This window comes from Phocoena sinus, chromosome 8 (genome assembly GCF_008692025.1).
Source record: "Phocoena sinus isolate mPhoSin1 chromosome 8, mPhoSin1.pri, whole genome shotgun sequence".
Taxonomy (NCBI): Eukaryota; Metazoa; Chordata; class Mammalia; order Artiodactyla; family Phocoenidae; genus Phocoena; species Phocoena sinus.
This window is the reverse complement of record NC_045770.1, coordinates 2632268-2652522: the sequence shown is the minus strand read 5'-3', so window position 1 is coordinate 2652522 and position 20255 is coordinate 2632268. Positions and strand designations below refer to the sequence as shown.

The 20255-nt window shown below is 49.0% G+C and overlaps 1 protein-coding gene across 7 annotated transcripts in view; it reads left to right on the top strand.

Annotated features, from left to right (window-relative positions):
- NTM (neurotrimin) overlaps nt 1-20255 on the top strand; it is a 931342-nt gene that overhangs the window by 523954 nt on the left and 387133 nt on the right. For 4 of the 7 annotated variants that reach the window (XR_004351139.1, XM_032640686.1, XM_032640688.1 and 1 more), the window contains exon 1: nt 7284-8328. Coding sequence is in view for 5 of the 7 variants with exons in the window: in XM_032640686.1 (XP_032496577.1) it covers nt 8162-8328 (167 nt within the window). In the remaining 2 variants the exon portion in view is untranslated. Of the gene's footprint in view, nt 1-7279; nt 8329-20255 lie in introns of those variants that run through there. The other 3 variants (XM_032640687.1, XR_004351138.1, XM_032640685.1) reach the window with 3 other exon arrangements.

Below are 20255 nucleotides of genomic sequence, written 5' to 3'. Positions count from 1 at the left end.
GATTTTCTTTTCCTTAAAGAAACCCTTTATCGGAAGACTTTTAATCATCATGGCTCTTCCATCGCCTGCCTTAGGTCCAATGTGGCTCATTAATTACTTTGTGTCACAGTTTTCCGAGTTTTGAAGTGGACACCTTGGTGAATGGGAACAGTGGAAGGACAGGGTGAGGAGGGCTATTTCTCTATAGGAGAAACCGATAAGCGGACGTGAAGATACACTGTTTGAGAAGAGTGTTGAGAAGCATTAAAACCATAGACTGAGAGTTGGAAGGGGACTAGGAGGTCATTTAATCCAAACTCCTCACTTAGAAGGAAAGTGGAGGTGACTTGGGGAACTCCATGCAGCCAATAAGTGACAGATTGGGGGCCCAATGCAGTACCCTTGACCCCAGCCCTCTACGGGCTGTCATCTTACTGTAGAACAGTACTTTCACCTTTCAAAAGTGCATTAGCCCAGGCTTCCCTGGTGGCGCAGTGGTTGGGAGTCCGCCTGCCGATGCACGGGACGCGGGTTCGTGCCCCGGTCCGGGAAGATCCCACATGCCACAGAGCGGCTGGGCCCGTGAGCCATGGCCGCTGAGCCTGCACGTCCGGAGCCTGTGCTCTGCAACGGGAGAGGCCACGACAGTGAGAGGCCCGTGTACCGCAAAAAAAAAAAAAAAAAAAAAAAAAAAAAAAAAAAAGTGTATTAGCCCATTTGGATGTATTAGACACTAGATCTTCTCAAAGGTCCACATATCATGGAGATGTTGGTTCTTCTGAAAACAAAGAAGCTAAAACAAACAAAAAAGCAAGTGACTTATTTAATGATGGCGTGAGTTAAGACTCGGATCCAGAGACTCTGGTTTATAAAATGATATTTACAAAATGCCACCTCCAATAAGAAATACAACTGAACCCATAAGTTTTTGAGCAAATTCCTGTCTCATTAAGTTTTACCTCTTCTGCTGTTGCTCCTGGCTGGGGAGAAAATGCAGAGAAAAGGTTAAAAAGAGACATGAGTAAAAGGCGATTGATTAAGGAGAAGGGCATGGGGCTGGGCTGGGGAGGAAAGCCAAGTTCCTCTAATGGTACATTTGGGGTTTAAGCTCCAAGTTTGGGGTGGCCGGTTACCATCCAGAGGCTCTTTCTCTGTGAGAAGCCACTACTGACTCTGGTTGGGCTGCATCTTGCAAACCTTGGAAATGGAGTCTGGCTGATCCTGTAGCACAGCCCTGGGATGCTCAAGGGTAGAAACTGGGAGCAATGAGGCCAGCAATGCATGTTAGTATCCAGTGACTGGTGTAAATCTGGACCTGGGGATGGGTAGGGGGGCTTTGGACTCCACCACCAGGCCCACGGGAGCAAAGATGGGCCCAAGTTCCACGAAGGTGGTCAGAGGCACTGCTCATTTACCGCTGAGATGGAGGCGTCTTGTCTTTTTCTCAGGTTGTTTGGCTACTTTTCAGGTATACGTGGGAGCATGGCAGACAAAAGTTCCCAGGCTGCCGCACAAAGAGGAAACCCCATCCTCTTTCTCAAGCTCAGGCTGTTTCCCACAGGCCTGGATCCTGTGTGCTTTTCAAGACACTGGGGTGGGAACTGCAGGGTCACCTTCTTCCTGCCCTGGTTTGAAGGCTAAGCTACTTCCCTTTCTGACCACATCTCAGCGTGATGTTTCTGTTCTGTCCCTGGGATGAAACCCCTCAGGACATGCACAGGGATGGTGTTCACAGGTCTGGCACTCAGAGGGATGCTCTTGGGTTCTCGGGACAAATATCACACCTAGACCCTTCCGAAGGAGGGAAGCACATGCGCTGGCCTCCGTGCAGTCCCCATGCAGAGGCCCAGCAGCTGCCAGGCCCTGTGCTCACCTCTGTCCGTCAAGAGTCTCATAGCATCCTCACACCACCCTCCGTGCTAGGTACCATTCTTATCACTATTTCACAAACAAGGTGATTGCCCCAAGGTCACACAGCTAGTGATGGAGGAGATGATGTCTGACTTCCGGTCTGTCTGAGTCCAAAGCCCCTGGTCATTCTTAATTGATAATCAATGAGTGCGTGAACACAGGATGAGGAAGCAGTTAGAGCTTTCCAATCAGAGCACTTCAGACGTCCCCACTCTTAGTTTAACAGAGCACGGTCTGTGAATATAAAAGGCAGCTCCGTCTCAGGCTCCTTGCCGTCCCCGGTTGTATACATTCCATCCCGTCTGCAACTAGATTCCCGCCCACACCATCTGCCCGGTCAACTCCTTCTCACTATTAAGTCCCAGTTTAAAGTCATTTCCTTAGGGAAGCGTCTCCTGATTGTCCCGATTCCCAGAGAAACGTCTATCGTGTTTGTTCTTCCAGTTCCTCACGGTGCCTATCAGCATCGTATCTACAGTTTTGTAAAGTTCTTGCTTTAATATCTGTCTCCCCTGCCGGTGTTAGATGCACAATGGATTCTGTTTTTGTCTCTCTTGCCCACCACTGGAATCCACCACCTAGCACATAGCTGAAAACGTGTTTGTTGAGTAGATGAATTTCTTCCCTCCATTTTTAAATCCTTGAGACTATCCCGCCGCCCCTCCCCCCATGCCTCTTTAAATGAATCTTAGGAAACCATGGTCAGTGCCTGGAACTCTGGACACACAGCGCCTGGAAATCAACTGTTCCCAACGGGGGAGGCGCATCCCAGGTTGTTGTTCTTGGCGACGAGAATGTTCTTAGGGGCTTCCAGGGAGCGCTGGGTTGAGTTCATTACAACTTCAACTTTCCTGGATGCAAATGCAAATAGAACCATTGACAACCCCAACAGCACTAGATTGTAAGCAAATCGAGGGCAGGGCAATGTCTCTCTTCTTTGTATCTCTAACTTCCAACAGTTCCTGGCTCACAGGAGGCACTCAAAGTCTGCTTGTCGAAGTTTAATGGCTGACATTGAATTCAGCTGAATAACTGGATACCCAGAGGCATCAGTACTGGGCAGCAATGTTAACACTTCTGTGTTAATATAACCTCTTCTGTGGTTCTCTCTCTTGCTGCAGATATAGCAGCCAAAGGAGATATTTTGTCATTTGGCCCTTAAGCAGTGTCCTTACCTGCCAGGTACAGTGGAGAGAACACAGGAGCAGGGCCCATCAGCCCCGAGCTCTAGTCCTGATTTATGAGTTGTTAACTTTATTCCTATGATAATGGATCCTCTCTCCTGGGTTCACTCCTCCCACTTATGAAACGAGTGGGTTATATATCTTTCGATGTCCCCTCTGACCATATCATTCTGTGATTCTGGGAATCCAGAGTCTTATAATGACCCCAAACCTAGATATGGAGAGATGCTTCTCTAAAGACCCCTGGCTCTTGCGATGCTCCCCTTTGGGTACCTGGCCTTTGCTTTGATGGTACTTGGACTTTGATCATTTGCCCCGCTTTTCTTTACTTTTCTGTCTACCTGCCAACTTTTCTGCTGATCACCCCTCCTCTTTATGTACCTTTCAAAGTCCATGGGCAGCCTCACCTTTGCCTTTTCTTCCCATGCTCCTGAATTCTCTCTATTCCTGATCTCTTTCTTCTCTCTGGACGCTTCTTCCTCATCTTCAAGTTGCTCTTTGGCTCTCCCTGCTGAAATCCTAACAACACCAGACTCTAGCCCGGATGAACAATGCGTTTATTTTGACCTTATATTCACATAGGTGGAAAAGAGCAGCAGGTACCTTTCCAGAGTCCGGCCCTTCCCTACTCCCCTAGAGCTGTCTCTTGAGCCAGACGGACACCGCCTTTCCTGATTAAAACTTGCGAGGTCTGTTGGGTGCCACACCGCTCTAACTGCCCTGCGTGTCGCATCTTCTCGCCTGTGCTCCTATTTGGAATCTCCACCAGGAGAGGGGGGCCTTACACCTTTTTAGAGAAGAAGCGGCACTGGCATGTCTCAGGCTAGAGCTCTTCTTTCGGGCTCTTGTGTGTGTAGAACATTCACTGGCTCTTTAGCCAACCCCAGCTTGCTGTAGGTAACGCAGAGAAAAACAAAAGCAACAGCTGAAACAATTTCCCTTTCATTGGCAATTCTTCCCCTTTCCAGCCCTGCTTTAGTGAGGAGGGGCTGCTGCCGCCCGGAGTCTCCGTCTAGCCCTGCGTCCTCCTCTACCTGCCAGCCCTCCAGAGTCTACCCAGCAAGCTCCTCTGCGCCCCGTCCTTTGCAGTCCCGGGATTATTAAAGGGAATATGATTGTTTTCTTTTGCTCAGGCAGTGTGTGCGTGTGTGTGTGTGTCTGTGTGTGTGTGTGCACGCCTGTGAGCTTGAAAGGCATTGTCCTATAGATATTTTTATAACCTGCAGCAATTACAGCTGCCAGAGTGGAGACAAGCTATGACAAGTTGATTTATGTGTACACTGTATGTGTATGCAGGAGGGAACGGAGGATGGAGACGGAGACAGCAGGTGGGGTGGCGGGGAGAAAGTGGAGGTGGGCGCTCGTTAGGAATCTGCTTTCCAGGAGGTAGAAAGGAAGTTATGTCTATAAAGAACACAAATAATGAAATTGCTCTGACTGTCATTCCTTTTTCATTAACTCGGATATGCTGGGAAAAACAAAATAAATCCAGCAGTTTTTATGAAGCAAGAGACGGGATATAAGATAAGCCACTAAGTGTTTGGTTATATTTAGGGATTAGGGGATGAGACGGGAGTTGACATGTGATTTTGATCTTCATCTAGTCAAACCACTTCAATCAGCAGCTTCAATAAAATGGATTCTGCCTTGTTAATTGTGCGGGCATCTCTGACCTCTCACCAATTTCTAAACTTCCATTTTTGAATAAAGTTTGGATCCCTGGGTCCACAAAGCAGCTGTGAGGTTGCCAGTGGCTTTCCTTTGTCCAGCCTGAGCGTTACCTGATCTCTGCTGGGTTTTCTGCCGGCCAGGTTGGGAGGCCGCAGCTCACCACTCTCCCTTCCCCCGCCAGAGACAAAGATGGTGTGAGCGTCTTAGATCAACCGCATGCAGACTGGTATAAACTGAACATCTTACAGAGCCTGTAAGAAGAGTTATTTTTCCGCCCAGCTATAATAATGAAGCAGTGGCAGGCAAAATGTATTAATAAAGCATCTTTCACCTTAAGGGGATTTCGAAGTATTTTACTGTAGAGTTAATCATGTACGTAGGCCCCTCGGGAAGGCCTGTTGTTGTCATTACCCACATTCCTAGATGCAAAAACTAACGCTCATTTGTACCTACCTGGGAATTAGATGCAAGAGCCAGGGTGAGAGTTTATCATGAAAGGACTCATCCCTGCCATTCTCAAGCCTGGAGGGAAATGACTCCAAAGCCCAGAATGAGTCCCCCTTCCTTCTCCACTGCTGGTGTTTGTTTCCACTTGTGGTGGTGGGACCTGTTTACAAAGAGGAGTCTTGGAGGGGAGCAGGAGTGGTGCTTAAAATGGATGTGGATGATTACAGGTAATTCCTTGGCCTCCGCATAAGGAGAACCCCAAATTCAGCGGACTGAGGTCAGCAGTCATGACCTCACACCTGACGTCTGCTCATATAATATCTTAACTTGGTGAAATCATGCAACTTCCTACTTCCACAACTCCCACTGCAAAGTGAAGGTAAAGCAGGGACTTGTCAGAACGGATTGGTACTAAAACAGGTAAATTCTCCTCCTGTTCTTTCAAAAGCATAAACAAAACCTCCTGCACCCTGAAGACATCATTTTTGTTTTTCTTGATAGTAAAGTCATTCTTTGTGGTCATAAGTTGACAATTGATTTTTTTTTGGTCCCCACTGGACAAAAGTAGCGACGGATTTCCCTGAGAATTTAATATTGGAAAAGTCAACAGAGGAGACGAGGGGAAAATGGGCGAAATGATGGATTAATTGAGATCTCCAGTGTGAGCTGCTTGACTTTACATTGTTGTACACTCTCGGGTCACCTGTTAAAAGAGGAAGCCATGCCTCCTCAGTCTTTCTCTGTTACCTTGGAGCGTGGCTTCCACATCTGCACACCCACCTCCATCCCTTCCAATCCAGGGCAGTTGGAGTGACCGGGGTGTGACGAGTGAGATGCCTGTGCGTTACTCACCCACGTTTTATCTACACGTAAGTGGGGTGACCAGTTGAAAGATGCACGCGCTCTTATGGCACCAGGACGGTTACAGCGATTCAGTTAGGATGATTCAGTCTCTTTGGTGGTGGCTGGATGGCTTTTGGGAAGAACTGTTGTTGTTGTTGTTGTTGTTATTTAACGGTTGTTTTAAAAAAGAGCTTCCTGGTTGGATTTGAGAGAGAGTCTAGGGGAAAAACAGAGCCACGGCTGCTTCCTCTCTGTCCCCAGGGAGAATCTGGGTCAGTGCAGGGAGCTCAGACGGGAGTCCCTGAGCAGAGAACATGTTGGTGTTAGCACGTGGGGTGGGCTGTGCCGCTCTGGGCTTAGGCCCCCTCCCTCAGGAGCCAGGCCCAGGCTGGAAGGAACTGCGTTCCATCAGAGCTGAAGTGAGAGGAAACATGCAGATGTAGGCACAGAGGGACCCACAGCAGCCAAAGAGGAGAAGTGACAGCAACTGAGGCCAATGCAATTTTTCCCTGAGTTTCAAGAATTTGAAAAACACACCTCTTAAGATGCAATCAGCCCTGCAGGAGTGTGAAGCCCAGGACACCTGGGAATCCTCTGTATCAATAAAGCCAGGGGCTCACACTCATTCATCTGAGTGGGCAGTTTGCAGGGCTAACATCTTTTAATGCCGACAAAACAAGAATAAAGAATGTAAGTCAGTGTCTGAACTTGACCAAAATTTTGATGCGGTTTTGCCAGTTTCGCACACTAAGAGGCTTCTGTGATTTTGCATTTCTTTTATATATGGAAGATCTCTATTTAGAATGGTGTTTGAAGTAGCTTTTGGGGGGGTGGCGGTGGGGTGGGCGTTGCCTGTTGAATAAAAATGAGATGATTCTAAAACGTCCTCCCAACACTTTAAATTTACTCTAAATGCTAATGTATTAATCTGATAATTTTAAAGGTGCACGCATGCATGCTGCAGAGTTTTCTTTTCCTAATTAGTTTGTGACCCTTATTAAGACGTCTTGGGCTTATTGAGGCTGTGTAGTAACTTTGCATTTCTTCTTAATTTGGAAGTGACAGCTCTTCAAGGGGGGAAGTGGTTAAACTCCTCGCCTGAGCTCCTGCGGCCGCGGCGCGGCGCGGCGGGGGTTAAGGTGGGCGCCTGCGCCCCGCTCCCGCCGCCCGCCGGGATGCGCGCGGTCCGCCAGCTCGCTCGGCGCCAGCACGGCGGAGAGCTGCGGTCAGTGATGGAGCTGCTGCCATGACAACCCCGGCGGTCTGGGCCCGCGCGCGTCGGGGCTGCTCCCGGGAGGCCCGCGGCGCGGAGGCCGGGGGCGGCCGCTGAGCGTGGCGTCCTCGCGGCTCCGGGGCCGGCAGCCCCTCGCCTTCCCCAGCTAGCGAGCGAGCGAGCGTCCGCCGCCGTGCGCTCCCGCCTCAGCCGCCGCCGCGGAGACCGCCCAGCCGAGACCGGCCGCATCGCGGAGGCTGCAGCGCGCATTTGGTCTCGGACGAAGTTGACCGAGGCGGCTGCTGCAGCATCCCCGGTCCGGATCGCGCGAAGCCCGGCGTAGCCTCTCCTCCTGGCTCACCCCTGCGTCTCCCGCGTGTTCCACTTTCCGGCTCTGCTATTGTTACAGACTGTTTCCTGCTGGCTACCCTGCCTCTGAAACTTAAAAAGAAAGTGTTGGATTTGCCCTTGTTGGAACTGAGGAATTCAGACCATCTCTGGGTAGCCGGATCTAACCCACTCCGTGTCCCCTTTTGGTACCACAGTGCTTACTCCTCTCCAAAGTGCCATGCCTGAGCTGTTAACGGGAGGAAGGGGCTCCTGAGACGCGCCCGCACCTTTGCACCTGTCTTTGCTCTTCGCCTCTCTCCGCCACCTTCCGGGCTGAAGCAGCACCGAGGGAGCCCCCTTTGGATGTTCTCCGTGGAAACCGCTTCTCCGAGGCTGGAGCGCTGAGGCTGGTTTTGGGGAGGAACACTAGACTTGGAGGAGTCTGCGCGCTTTTCTCCTGCCCGCGCCTCCGGGGCCCCGTGCTCGCTCCTCCGCCAAACCCCACCCCACCCACTTCCTGTGCGCGCCCAGGGGGCGTGTGCCGAGCGGCTGCCGGAGTTCTGGGAAGTTGTGGCCGTCGAGGATGGGGGTCTGTGGGTACCTGTTCCTGCCCTGGAAGTGCCTCGTGGTCGTGTCTCTCAGGCTGCTGTTCCTTGTACCCACAGGAGTGCCCGTGCGCAGCGGAGATGCCACCTTCCCCAAAGCGATGGACAACGTGACGGTCCGGCAGGGGGAGAGCGCCACCCTCAGGTAGGGAGCCGCCATTCTTCTCTGAATCGACAGTGATTTGTGTAGGGGATGGGGGAGAGGGATAGAGGTGCAGGTGTGTTTTCTGCAGCTGCTGGCGGGGAGGTCGCTGCTTCCCTGGGCTGCACAATTCATGGCTGAGCTGGGTGCTCTGCCCCGGAAAGGTGGTGGTCACAGGGAAACGCTCAGAGGTTCCAGAGATGAGCTGTTTCCCCCAAACTGGCCTCCTAGGCTCAGGACTTGGTAAGCAGGAGGGGAGGCTGGCCAGGGGGTCTCAGAGATGGAGGCCAGCGGCCTGAGCACTGTCTGTACCTGCAACCAGTGGCCGTGGTGACTGGGGGCCCGGCTGGGGCTCAGCGTGAACAGTCTTCTCTGGTGTTAATGAGTCCCGAAGGCCGGGTCTGGCTTTCTGTGAATGCCATCACTCTGCCTGTGCCCCGGGGTGTCGCCAGCCCCGCTCCTGTACTCTGGCAGAGCTACTGTTTTGTCCTGGGTCTGACTGTGTCTGAGCTTTCCTGGGGTGTCTTCATGCCACGAGCTGGTAGCAGAGGGACGTGCTTTCTCTGTCTGAACACGGCTTTCTGAGATTGAGGCCATGGATATGAGTGTGATTTGTCTGTGGAAAAGATCGTTTACTTTGGTTAACTGTGCTGTCCACTAAAGCAATATATTCAAAACTCATCTCCCAAATGGAAACTGGGTCTCAGTGTTGGCTTGGGTCCTGCTTGACGTCTGGGGTTAAGGCTGACAGGAATTGGAGAAGGAGAAGAAGAATCTTGACTATGTTTTGAGTAAGGTCGGGTGAATCTGTCTCCCTTTCCCCCTGGCCTCCTGAAATGCTAACTCAGTTTCCAGTGTCTACAAACCATACCACTCACAGAAGGGCAACGCAGAATTAGTGATTGCAATGGGAGATCTTAACTCTCTGGAGTTTCTGAGAGTCAGCTGGAGGTAGAAGTTAAGAAGATCCATGGGAAGAATGTATGCCTGCTTAAAGTTTTCCAGACTGGGCCATTGAGCTGATTGTAAGGCAGGATGGCAGTATTCCCATCCTTTGTACGTGAAGATTCTTGGAGAGAGAACCTTGGTGTTGGTGCCCACTCTTTTACACCTTCTGTGACTGTTCTTCTAAGGTGGCTCTTCTAAGGTTTATGGCTGGTGCATGTAAGGCAATACCCATGGGATAGAAAATGCTGCAAAAGGGACACTGGGTTACAGAGCTGACTTGTCGGGACATTGCCAAAGGAAGCGTGTGATTTAAGGGCCTGTCATAGTCTGCAAGCACCCATGCTCCTTTGTCTTTGGCGAGCTAGTGCTCATGCCCCCAGGGTACTCACTGGTTCCGGAAACCCACCTCTTCCACTGTGCCCTGAGTTAGGGACTATTTTGAGCAAAGGTTGAATGTCTAACTGCCTCACACCTCACACCTGAAATAACTGTGTGTCTGCTTTATAAAGGATTTCGTGGAAACTTGAAATATGCCCTGATTTCAGACTATTTAGAAAGAAAAACAAACCTATAAGCAATGTAGTCAATGGCATTTAGTGCCCTCTGGATGCCCCCTTTTCCCTAACCCTTGGCTGCAAGATATAGCCCTCAAGAAACAAGATGGAGACAGTCTCATACTGAGAACATTTTAGAAATGGATGGGAAGGTACTTTCAAGGAGAAGGAGGAAGGCGGTCAGCTCTGTAGAGATTTGGGGATAAAGAAGTAGCCACGGGGCCTTGACAGATGTAGCTGCCGTATAGTAGGAACAATGAGGGGATTTGGGCAGGGAGGGATCTGGTCTTCAGAGGGCAGTCCCCAGGCCTATGAGAATGAGGACTCTGCTGGATCTGTCAGGTGCTCAGCTGGGGCCTGGAGCAGCTCCTCTGAAAAATCGCATTATCGTGTACTGGCTGGCTTCTCTTTCTTTGTCTTTGCTTCCATGCCTCTTCCTGACTCACTCCAGGCCCCTCTCCTTGTCTCTCGTGCCCTCACGTTTGTTTGCATTGTCACATATGCTGTAGACTCACTGGGCTTAACCGGTTGTAGATGGAGGGAGTGGGATATGGTGGGGCTTTTTCAGCCCAGCCCTGTCATAAAAAAGCCCTCCTGGAACATCTCCTGACATCCAGGGCCAGCCACTGAGATTGACTGTCTTCCCGACAAGTAGGAGGAAGACCCTCCCAGTGGAGGGAGCCCTACAGGGCAGGGATTAGAGGAGCTGGGATCTGCGTGACACCAACCTGTTGGCCATGGGCCTAATTTAGGATGTGAGCGGGGCAGCAGGTGGGCCGTGCAGATGGCGCTCAAGCCTCCACAGGATGGCCATCGTCCTCCCCAGGCCCTCCTGCACTAGACAAGGAGGGGCCCCGTGTTGGGCTGCACTTCTGTGGAGCGGAAAAGCCCTTAAACCCTCAAACACAGGCTCTGCATTTCGTGATGCTGTGTGCAAAGAAGCAAGTAGGAATTTCAGAATGTATTTTGTTTGCATAGAAATTGCTAAATTTGCACGTAACCTGATTCCAGGTTGCAACAATCGAGTGGTTCAGGGCTCTGGGTTATTTCCCTTTTGCTTTTATTGTGTGTATGTGGGTCGTCTCTTCCTTCTTTTGTCTTCCCTCCCCTTCCTTCTTTCTTTCCTCCCTCCCTCCCTCCCTCCCTCCCTTCCTTCCTTCCTTCCTTCCTTCCTTCCTCCCATCCTCACCTCTTTCTTTTTCGTTCAGCATGTGACCAAGCTCCACAGACCACAGCCATCCCTGCTCTGCCCTGAGAACCACCCTCTCCCTGTCACCGCAGGTGACCCTGGGGTTCATGCTTGTAGTTTTCGTCTCAACCAGCAGAGGACTTTTTTGCTCTAATTTCATTTGATGCTGCTTTGTTCTCACCAGTTTCATTTTTTGAGGATCTTTTGCAGTTCCCAAAGAACGAATGCTTCAGCAGCAGATTCTAATGTGAGGAAACTTTTTAGAATGTTTTATTTCCTCCAATTAACACTAATGATCCTCGTAGACATATCGGGAAGCCTTTCACCTAATACGGCATCCACAGTCTGAATAGAATTACAGACAATTTGCAGTCTCCTAGTCTTTCTGCCCTCCTGTCAGTAGTCTGTACGCATATTTTTTTTTTAAAAGGGTGAGGTTTCATAAAATAGAATATGCAATGATAATAACATGAACTGAAATTTCTCCAGTACTCACTATGTCCTAGGGAGTATTCTAAGTGTTTTACACACTATCTCACCCATCATCCAACCTCATAACATTAACATTTAACCCTAATACAACCCCTCTGGTTGTAGGTGCTATGATTATCCCATTTTACAGATGAGAAAACTGAGTTTACATAGTTTGATTAAGGTTGCACAGCTAGGAGATTTGGAAGCCAGATTACGAGGAGTAGTAATAATAATGTTGAATGATGAATGGTGCCATCAGTTATTGGTTAGTTACAATTAATCCTCACCACAACTCTCTGAAATAGACTAGATTATGTCTGTTTTATAGATGAGGATGCTGAGGCCTGGAGAGGGGAATTTACCTAAAATCACACAAGTTAGCGCGTGGCCGAGCTGGAATGCTGACTCCTTGGCTTTTTGCAGGGCGAGCTTTCCCCACCGCGTTCTGTGTTCTCGCAACTCCTTGCGGAGACTTGGCATCGTCTCTCCGCTCATTTTGTCTCGCACCCTGCCTTGCAATGCTGTTTATCTCTCTGTTTTCCTTCTCCACGTGGATGGGGAGCTGCTAGCTCTTGGAAGCGGGGATCCCGCCCTGTGATGCCCTGAGCACCGTGTGCTCCCACATGGGTACTGAACAGATGAGATGACTGAAAGCCAAACAGAAGTATCCCCTAGCCTCTATACAGCTGGGCTCGACCAACTAAGATGTGTGGAGTGGTTCTTACACGAAGGGCACGAGCTGGGTGTTGGTTGTGGAAAGGCTTGAGGCTGAGGCGTCTCACCCCAGGGCCTTGGGTCCAACTCAAAAGGCCAGGCTGTGGACGCAGAGGTTGAAGAGGTCATCAGCCGTGGACGCAGTTGTGCCCATCATCGCGTGGGTGGGTGGTCTTCCGGTGGTCAGAGAAGAGCGCCCTCTCTCCCAGTGGGTGGGCTGCATTCCTCTCTCCCAGTGGGTGGGCTGCAGCCCTCTGATGGGGGCAGGAGAGCCTGAGAGGCCCGGCGTGTGGGTCTCATTAATTAGAGACTGTCACTAAATGTCAGCACGTCACTGGATAACTTTGATGGATGCATTTCATGTTTTCATGGTTTCCCCAAATAAGGCCGCAACCAGTAAAGTGAATTGTTTCCTTGGGGGTCATCTGCTAAGTGCTTTTTTAAAAAATATGAGTTAAAAATGAAAGGTCTGAGAAATGCACAAGAAGGAAGTTGGGTTTCGGTATAGCAGTTCCACGGAATAGCAGAGAGCAACGTGGTTTCCGTACTTGAGAAAAGCCGTGGGGGCCCCTTGCAGCTGTAGGAGACTGTGGCATGCTCTTCACATCATGGAAAGCATTTAGCATTTCGTTTTCGAAGCTGATGGATTCTCTGTTGGTCTCTCCAGCTGCTCCACGGCCTCTTGAGGCCACAACTCCACCTTCTTCAGGTTTCTGTCCCTAGTTCCTAGGGCATGACTGGGACCAGGGCTTGTGCTAATAAACTCTGAGTGCGGGTCCCCCTCTTTCCTTCACTCACTCTGCCGCAGACATCCTGGCCTTCCTCCTGTTTTGTGAACACAGAAAACGTTCTCTTGCTACAGAGCCTTCCCACGCGTGGCCCCCACTGTGGAGGTACCCCTCCTCCAGATCTTCCCATGGGCAGCTCTTCATCATTTTGGCCTTAGCTCAGGTGAAACCCCCTCCCTGAAGCTGTTCCTGACACCCAAATAAAAGTGATCCCCTACCACTTCCACCAGGCTTACACTGGCATAGCATCCTGGATTATTTCTTCAGAGTGATCATCTGTACCTGAGATTTTCCCATTCATTTATTTGGTTGGTTGCTCCCGATCTGTCTTCCCCAACTGGGTTGTAAGTTCCTTGAGGATGAGTGCCTTCTCGGTCTTATTCTGTGCAGTGTCTGGCAGACACAAGATGCTCAGTAAATAGCTGTTGCGTGAGTGAAGGAAGGAAGGAATGCCTGCGATCACCATCTTCTCCTTGCCCTCTCTGCCCTTTTTTCCTGAGTTGTCTTGTGTTGTCCTTGCCCCGGATGTGTTCCTGGCTCACTGTCCTTTGTGTCTGGGTCATGCTACGTTGGGTGTGACATTGCTCTGGTGGAGGTTACAGACACACGTCAGTAATTGAGCCGGTGTCTTTCTGTCCAGGACACAGATGGTCTGTGTCCATTGTCTGTTACTTCATAGCTGCACCCATAACGTATGCCATTTTTCTGCCGGGTCACTCCCCTATCCAGTCCTTAAGCCTTTGAAGAAATGCTACTCTCTGACGATGTGCTCAACCCCAGGTAGACCTCAGGGAAATTAGCATTTTCAAGATAAAGAGGGGCACATCCTTCTGTGCGTCTCTGCCCATCCTTCTTTCTATTTGGGGTCTGCTGTCAGTGGGTGTCTGGTCATGTAACTACGGTTCTGTTGTTTCTGAGTTAACTTGTTCAGAACAGCAGTGCCGCTCAGGAAGCGTGTGCTGCTCTGGCTGCTTTGGCCCCTACCGGGATGGACCCCTGTTTGCTCACCTCTGGGGCTTGCCAGGCATCCATCGGGTGGACCGGGTCTCAGAAGAGCATGGACAGATGGGGCTGTGGAGGGAGGCTCCTGGAAGCACACACAGCCTGTTGAGGAGCCAGCAACTAAAATGGCCAAACTGAACACCCAATCGAGCGTGGGGCAGCGGGAGAAAGGACAATGCCAGTTGCCAGGAGAACCTAAAGAACTTACAGAAGAGGGGCAGCCCAGTTCTCCAGCACTCCTCACCTGCAAGGTTTGGTGCTTTGCAGAAATGCTTCTCTTTTCTTTTGAGTTTGAAAGGATTACAGAGCCCAGGGAGTTCAACCACCTGGTTTTTCAGATAATGAGGCTAGTGATAACCAGTCTCCCACAAAGGGGGCTTCCTGCAAGGGTGAGAAGGAGCTGACATCCGGCCACACTGCATCACACAGCCGTGAGCCCTGGCCTAGGGCTACCTGTGCCTGAGACAAGGTCACCTTGTCCTACTAAGTGCAAAAGCGTCTTACTGGCTGTGGGTGCCTTTGACAGAATTGGCTAACGTTTATCTTCATGCTGTCTCCTAACTGCTGCTTCCCTCTGCTACTAAAGCTGGCATGCTTAGCTTTTATCAGTTCTGCCTCTGGCCGGGTGGGACAGCTCTGTTTACTATGTGTCAGACAGGCACTGACCACTCTACCAGCACAGACCTGTTGAATGCTCATAGGCGCTCCATGAGGTGGAGACAGTTATTATTCCACTTTTACAGATCCCGAAAGCAAAGCGCTGGAAGGCAGAGTGAGCCACTTCCCAGATCACACCGTTGGATGGTGAATGTGCCTGGGGCTGAGAGCCAGTTTTGTCTGAATACGAAGCTCATTCTCTTTTCGTACCGAAGGGCTTTCCTCATTCTGTTCCTTCTTTTCTTCATTGCCAACTTCTTCTCTTCCCAGAAACCGAGTGCATTTCGTGGTCCTTCCTTGTTCTGGGGCACAAGAACCTCCTTGGAGGTATTTTAGGAATTGGGTATGGGAGTGGGTCAGGTGTGGTGTGGTCTGTGGCACGATGGGGACACAGGGAATGACCCAGCTGGCCTCTAGAGGTCCCTTCGCATCAGAGGATCATAGAATCTTCATACATTGTTCAAGTCAGAATTTTATCCAAATGGGTGGTTCTTCTTCCACCCGTTTGCTTCAGATATCAGCAATCTTGGACCCTCTCACAGGGAGTTAATAATTCCTCAGAATCACCATGTATCTCTCTGGAGTGGGATACTGCACACATTGAGGTGGAAGCGCACTTCTCTGAGGCCCACAAGCCAGTCTCTCTGGTGACCCTAGCAGTGCGAGGCAGAGTAGGTGACACCTTCTTTGTTGCGCTAGGAATAGGACCGTTGGCATCTCTCCTGGGGAAGCCTGAACAAATTATAATTAATATGAATGGCACATTTATTCTCTTAAGTTCAAAGTCTCCACTGATGGGTAAAATGCAACTTTATTTTTGCATTTGAGATCATTTTGCTTCCTTGGGAGCAGGTTGATGGGTTCCTGGTGTAATAAATAAATAATACCATTAACATCACACAGATGGTCAAATAATAGTGTTAGGAAATCAAGAATTGGTTGGGTTTAGGATGCAATTTCAAATTGCACTTGTGAGCCAAAGGCAGGGAGGAAGCAGTAGGAATGTTTCACGTGAGTGCAATTGAAGGAGACAAAGCTCTTCAACAAACCAGACCTTCCTAACTCATATTCCAGCGGGAGTGGTGTGCCAGAGAGAAAACGGACTGGAAGACAGGGTGCCGCTAACTCGGACTCGAGTACTTTCTCTGTGTTCTCTTGGGCAAGTTTTAAACATTCTTCCATGTAAAGAGGACATTTACTACCTACCTCAAAGGATCGTTTGGGGTTAAAATGAAACGGTGTACACAAAGCTTAGTCTGTAATTATATAATTAGTCTCTCTCTTTCCATGTGTACAGATGTACACACATGTGTATACGTGTGTGTGTGCATATAGCCACGCATTTAGCAGCTTTCCCTATAACCTATTGTAGCTTAAACACCCATGTGGCAACACTTTGATAGACGTACTGTGTCTGGCTTCTGGAAGGTCTATGAGGAGAGGAATGCCTCTCCATCCATGTCTAATTATACTTCTCTGTGTGTTTCTCCTACACATATGCTTAGATCCTAGGAATCTTCTTCTGTTCAAATAATTTCTTGAGCTATTTTATATCAGAGAGGGAGTGAGGAGAAAGGTATTCCTTTATTTTTCATCACAAGATTGTTGCATAGAAAGTTATGACAGTTCATGGCTCTGAAGATGAATTTCCTACGAGATAAAGAACAACAACAACAAACATATGGAAGGTTCTATGGAGCCAGGTTATCTGACACAGATAATGGGGTCAGGAGTTCATGCATAGATTTAGGACTTGTAGACCGTTTTTCCTTGGAAGACTGGTTCTTCCATGACAAGTCCACTGGAGTCAGCTGGGAAAGCCAGGGTAGGGATGCCATCGACTGTTGGGGGTGGTTAAGCCCTTCCAGCTTTGCAGCCCTGTGATTGCGTTTCCCCTCATTCTCACCTGTTCACTGAGAGGCCAGCTCAGGACTTCCACAGCAATGGTGACAAGAGAAAAGGGGGCCTCTCTGCATTTGGTCATTTTTCTCCCGTGCAGTTCTGGGGCAAGACCAGTGTGTCTGCCGTGAGAAACTGATCTCGGAATTTGCTGACGGAACTACAGGAGCAATCCTTCTCCCTGCAGCCGTGTGCCGTGGGGCTTAAAGTAGTTTAAATTATATATAGCAGTCTCAGTTGTTCATGATCTGTTTTCCCCAGATCTCATTGATTCACATGGTTGAGTTATTTGGGTTTATTTGGGTGTATTTGGCCAACTTGCTGCCTTGTCAGTGTGAGATGTTTTGGCTTAGAAACCTTTTGAGAGGTTAGATTTGTCTTATACAAAGTACATATGAATTAATCTTACAATCTTGCTGATGGATTTTTTAGAATAATAGAATTTTTAATGAAAACAGCATCAACCACCAGGCTGATGGAAAATGACAAAACTGACATCAACCTTCAGATAAAGCTTTGCTGGCCGCATAGAGGAAAGGAAGATATGTTTGTGTGAAAATAATTTCTTGATCTTCTGTGGCTTTCAAACAGGCTATAAATGTAGTGGATGAGGGGAAAAGTGCTCTTGCACTCAGAATAATCATCTTTGGACACATTTACTCGTCAGGAAAGCTCAATCTAAAACAATTCTAACTGGTCAGAACCCACGAGGAAGAAAGAAAAACTATATGCAAATTAATTTTTATTTGGTGCACAAGTTATACATGAAAACTGGAAAAAGCAGTACTTCAGTGTTGTGAGTTGAATTGGATCACTCCCCTCCTGACCCGCACCCTCCCCCCCAAAAAAAGAAAAAGATCTGTTGAAGTCCTCACATCCAGTACCTCAGAATGTGACGTTATTTGGAAATAGGTTCATTGCAGATGTAACTAGGTATTCAGATGCATTCACACCGGAGTAGGGTGGGACCCCAATGCAATACAACTGGTGTCCTGATAAGAAGATGACCTGCGGAGACACAGTTGACACACAGGGAGAAAACCATGTGATGACAGAGACATTCGAGCAATGAGGCTGCAAGCCAAGGAGTGCCAGAGGTTGCCCATGAAGCACCAGAGCTAGGAAGATGCAGGGAGGGATTCTCTCCTGCAGGTTTCATAGGGAATGTTCCCTGCAGCACCTTGATTTCAGACTTCCGGCCCCCTGAAATGTGAGACAGTACATTTCTGTTGTTTCAAGCCATGCATATTGTAATGCTCTGTTGTAACAAACCCAGAAACTGATACACATGGGTGTTATAAAGAGATTGCTTAAATAGTATCTGTGTACGATGCTCCTGGTATGACTGTTCCTCCCCCAGTCATCAGCTCCCAGACTCCTCACAGATGTCTGGGAGGCTGACCCAGAGTAGGAATGTAGTTAGAATTGATTACTCTCTTTTTCCTAATAGACCATCAGAACAAACGTTATTGCATCTTACTTTTCAGTTATCTTATTAGCCACCTCAGAAGTCAAAGATCTACCAGACTGTGCATCATTTTTTGATTCTTATTGTCATAGGGTCCTGTACAATCGATAATCTGACCCAGTTGCAAAACTCTCTGTAATCTTCTGAAACTTTTTATTACCCTCTGGCCTCTATGACCTGTCACCAGCGAAATCCCTGTGTCCCCTCTCTCCTCTCTGAATGTTCCCCTCAGCTTTTGCTTAATCTGAGACTTGGCTGTTCCCTGGATCATTTCCACTCCTAGAGTCCGATCAGCGGTGGCTGTCTCTCTCCTGTATCCTTGTTGCCATGAGGCCTGAGAGCTGGAGAGATGTTCTCCTCATTACTTACTGTGGCTTCAGGACATTTCCTTTCCCATCTCTCAGAATCCCCAGTTACGTTGAATCACACACCGTGTACCCCCAGCCCTTTCCTGCGGCAGTTTTCTACTCTCTATCCTGACCAGTCTCCTTCACTCTGGAGCTCCAGGCTGTACATCCTAGTATGAATCTTCAAATCCACTTTTATGACTCACGTGTTTCAAGCTCTGCCTCCCAAGCGGTGTTCTTGATACCACCTCCATGTAACCCATTGCCAGCCACCACCAACTTGATTCCCTCCATCTGTCCCCATCTTGGGCATAGACACCACCATTCATCCAGCTACTCTGTCCAAAAGCCTCATAGATATATTTTTTCTTTGTCTCTTATGCGACATCTAGTCCATCAATAAATCCTGTAGTGTCTTTACTTTTAAGATAGACCCTGGGACTTACCTTGTGGCTCAGTGCTTAAGAATCCACCTGCCAATGCAGGGGACACAGGTTCGTGCTCTGGTCTGGGAAAATCCCACATGCCGCGGAGCAACTAAGCCCGTGCGCCACAACTAATGAGCCTGCGCTCAAGAGTACGCAGCCACAACTGCTGAGCCCGCGAGCCACAACGGCTGAAGCCCGCATGCCTAGAGTCCATGGTCCGCAGCAAGAGAAGCCACCGCAACGAGAAGCCCGCGCGTCACAACTAGAGAAAGCCCGCGCGCAGCAGGGAAGACCCGAAGCCGCCAAAAATAAATAAATTTATTAAAAAAAAAAAAAGATGCATCTTGAAGCGGACCGTTTTCACCATCTGGAACACTCTCTCTCTAGTCAAAGCTGCCATCCACCCTTTCCAAGACTGTTCCCGTGGCATCTCATCTGGTCTTCCCGTTTCCACCACGTCTGCTCTCCCAGAGTCCATCTGCACCTGGTAGACCAAGTTGTCATTCCGGAACATAAACCAGGTCACATCACTGTGTTCAAAGCCCTGCAGTGGCTTCCAGTTATATTTAGAATGAAATGCACATAAAAGGCTTTATTACTGGTGTCCGCCTACCTATCAGACACCTTCTGTCCTGTCCTGCTCACGAGAATGTAGCTCACTGAACTTCCCTGTCCTTCTTGAACCCACCAAGTCCATTCTTGCTGAGGACATGCTCCTTCCTCTCCCAGGACCCGCTAATGTTGTATGATGGCTCCTTCATGCCATTCATGTGTCTGCTCCAATATCCCATCCTCAGAGAGGACCTTCCAGACCATGCTGTTTGAAATAGCCATACCCCAGCCCTACATCACTCCGTCCCCTTACGTAGCTTCAGCTTTCTCCATAGCCCTTAACGTTTAGGAAATTCTGTTATTTATTTATCTGATACTTATTTCTTGCCTCTTCCACTAAAATGTAAGATCCCCAAGGCCACTGACTTCATTGCTCTCATTTATAGTGGCTAAATTACTGCCTGGAACATGGCGTATATCAAGGAGTATTTTTCGAGTGAATGAAAAGTTCATTAGGAATGACAGTAAGCTGCTAATAGTGAAAACTATCTTTTATTGGAAACAGGAAGCTCAGGTGTAGCTCTTTATTGGTCTAGGTTTGGGGGTTCATACACAGAGCTCAGATGGGGTGTGTGTGATCCAGCCTTGTCTTCTAGGACAGCGAGTAGGACAGGCCTTGTGGAGGGAATCACGGGACAGGGTGACATACTTCATAAAGTCTGCACATGCGGAATCTAAAGGACCTTTACATTTCCACTTTCACCAGCGGTTTTATAGAAAATCTAATAAACACTTGAAAATCGGGATTAGTTTCTAGCTTAAGGCCCGTGAACTTGGGGGGAGGGAAGGAAAAGGCAGGTAGGCAGAAATCAGCCTGTGAGCCTGAAATTTAACACAGTATCCAATGTCC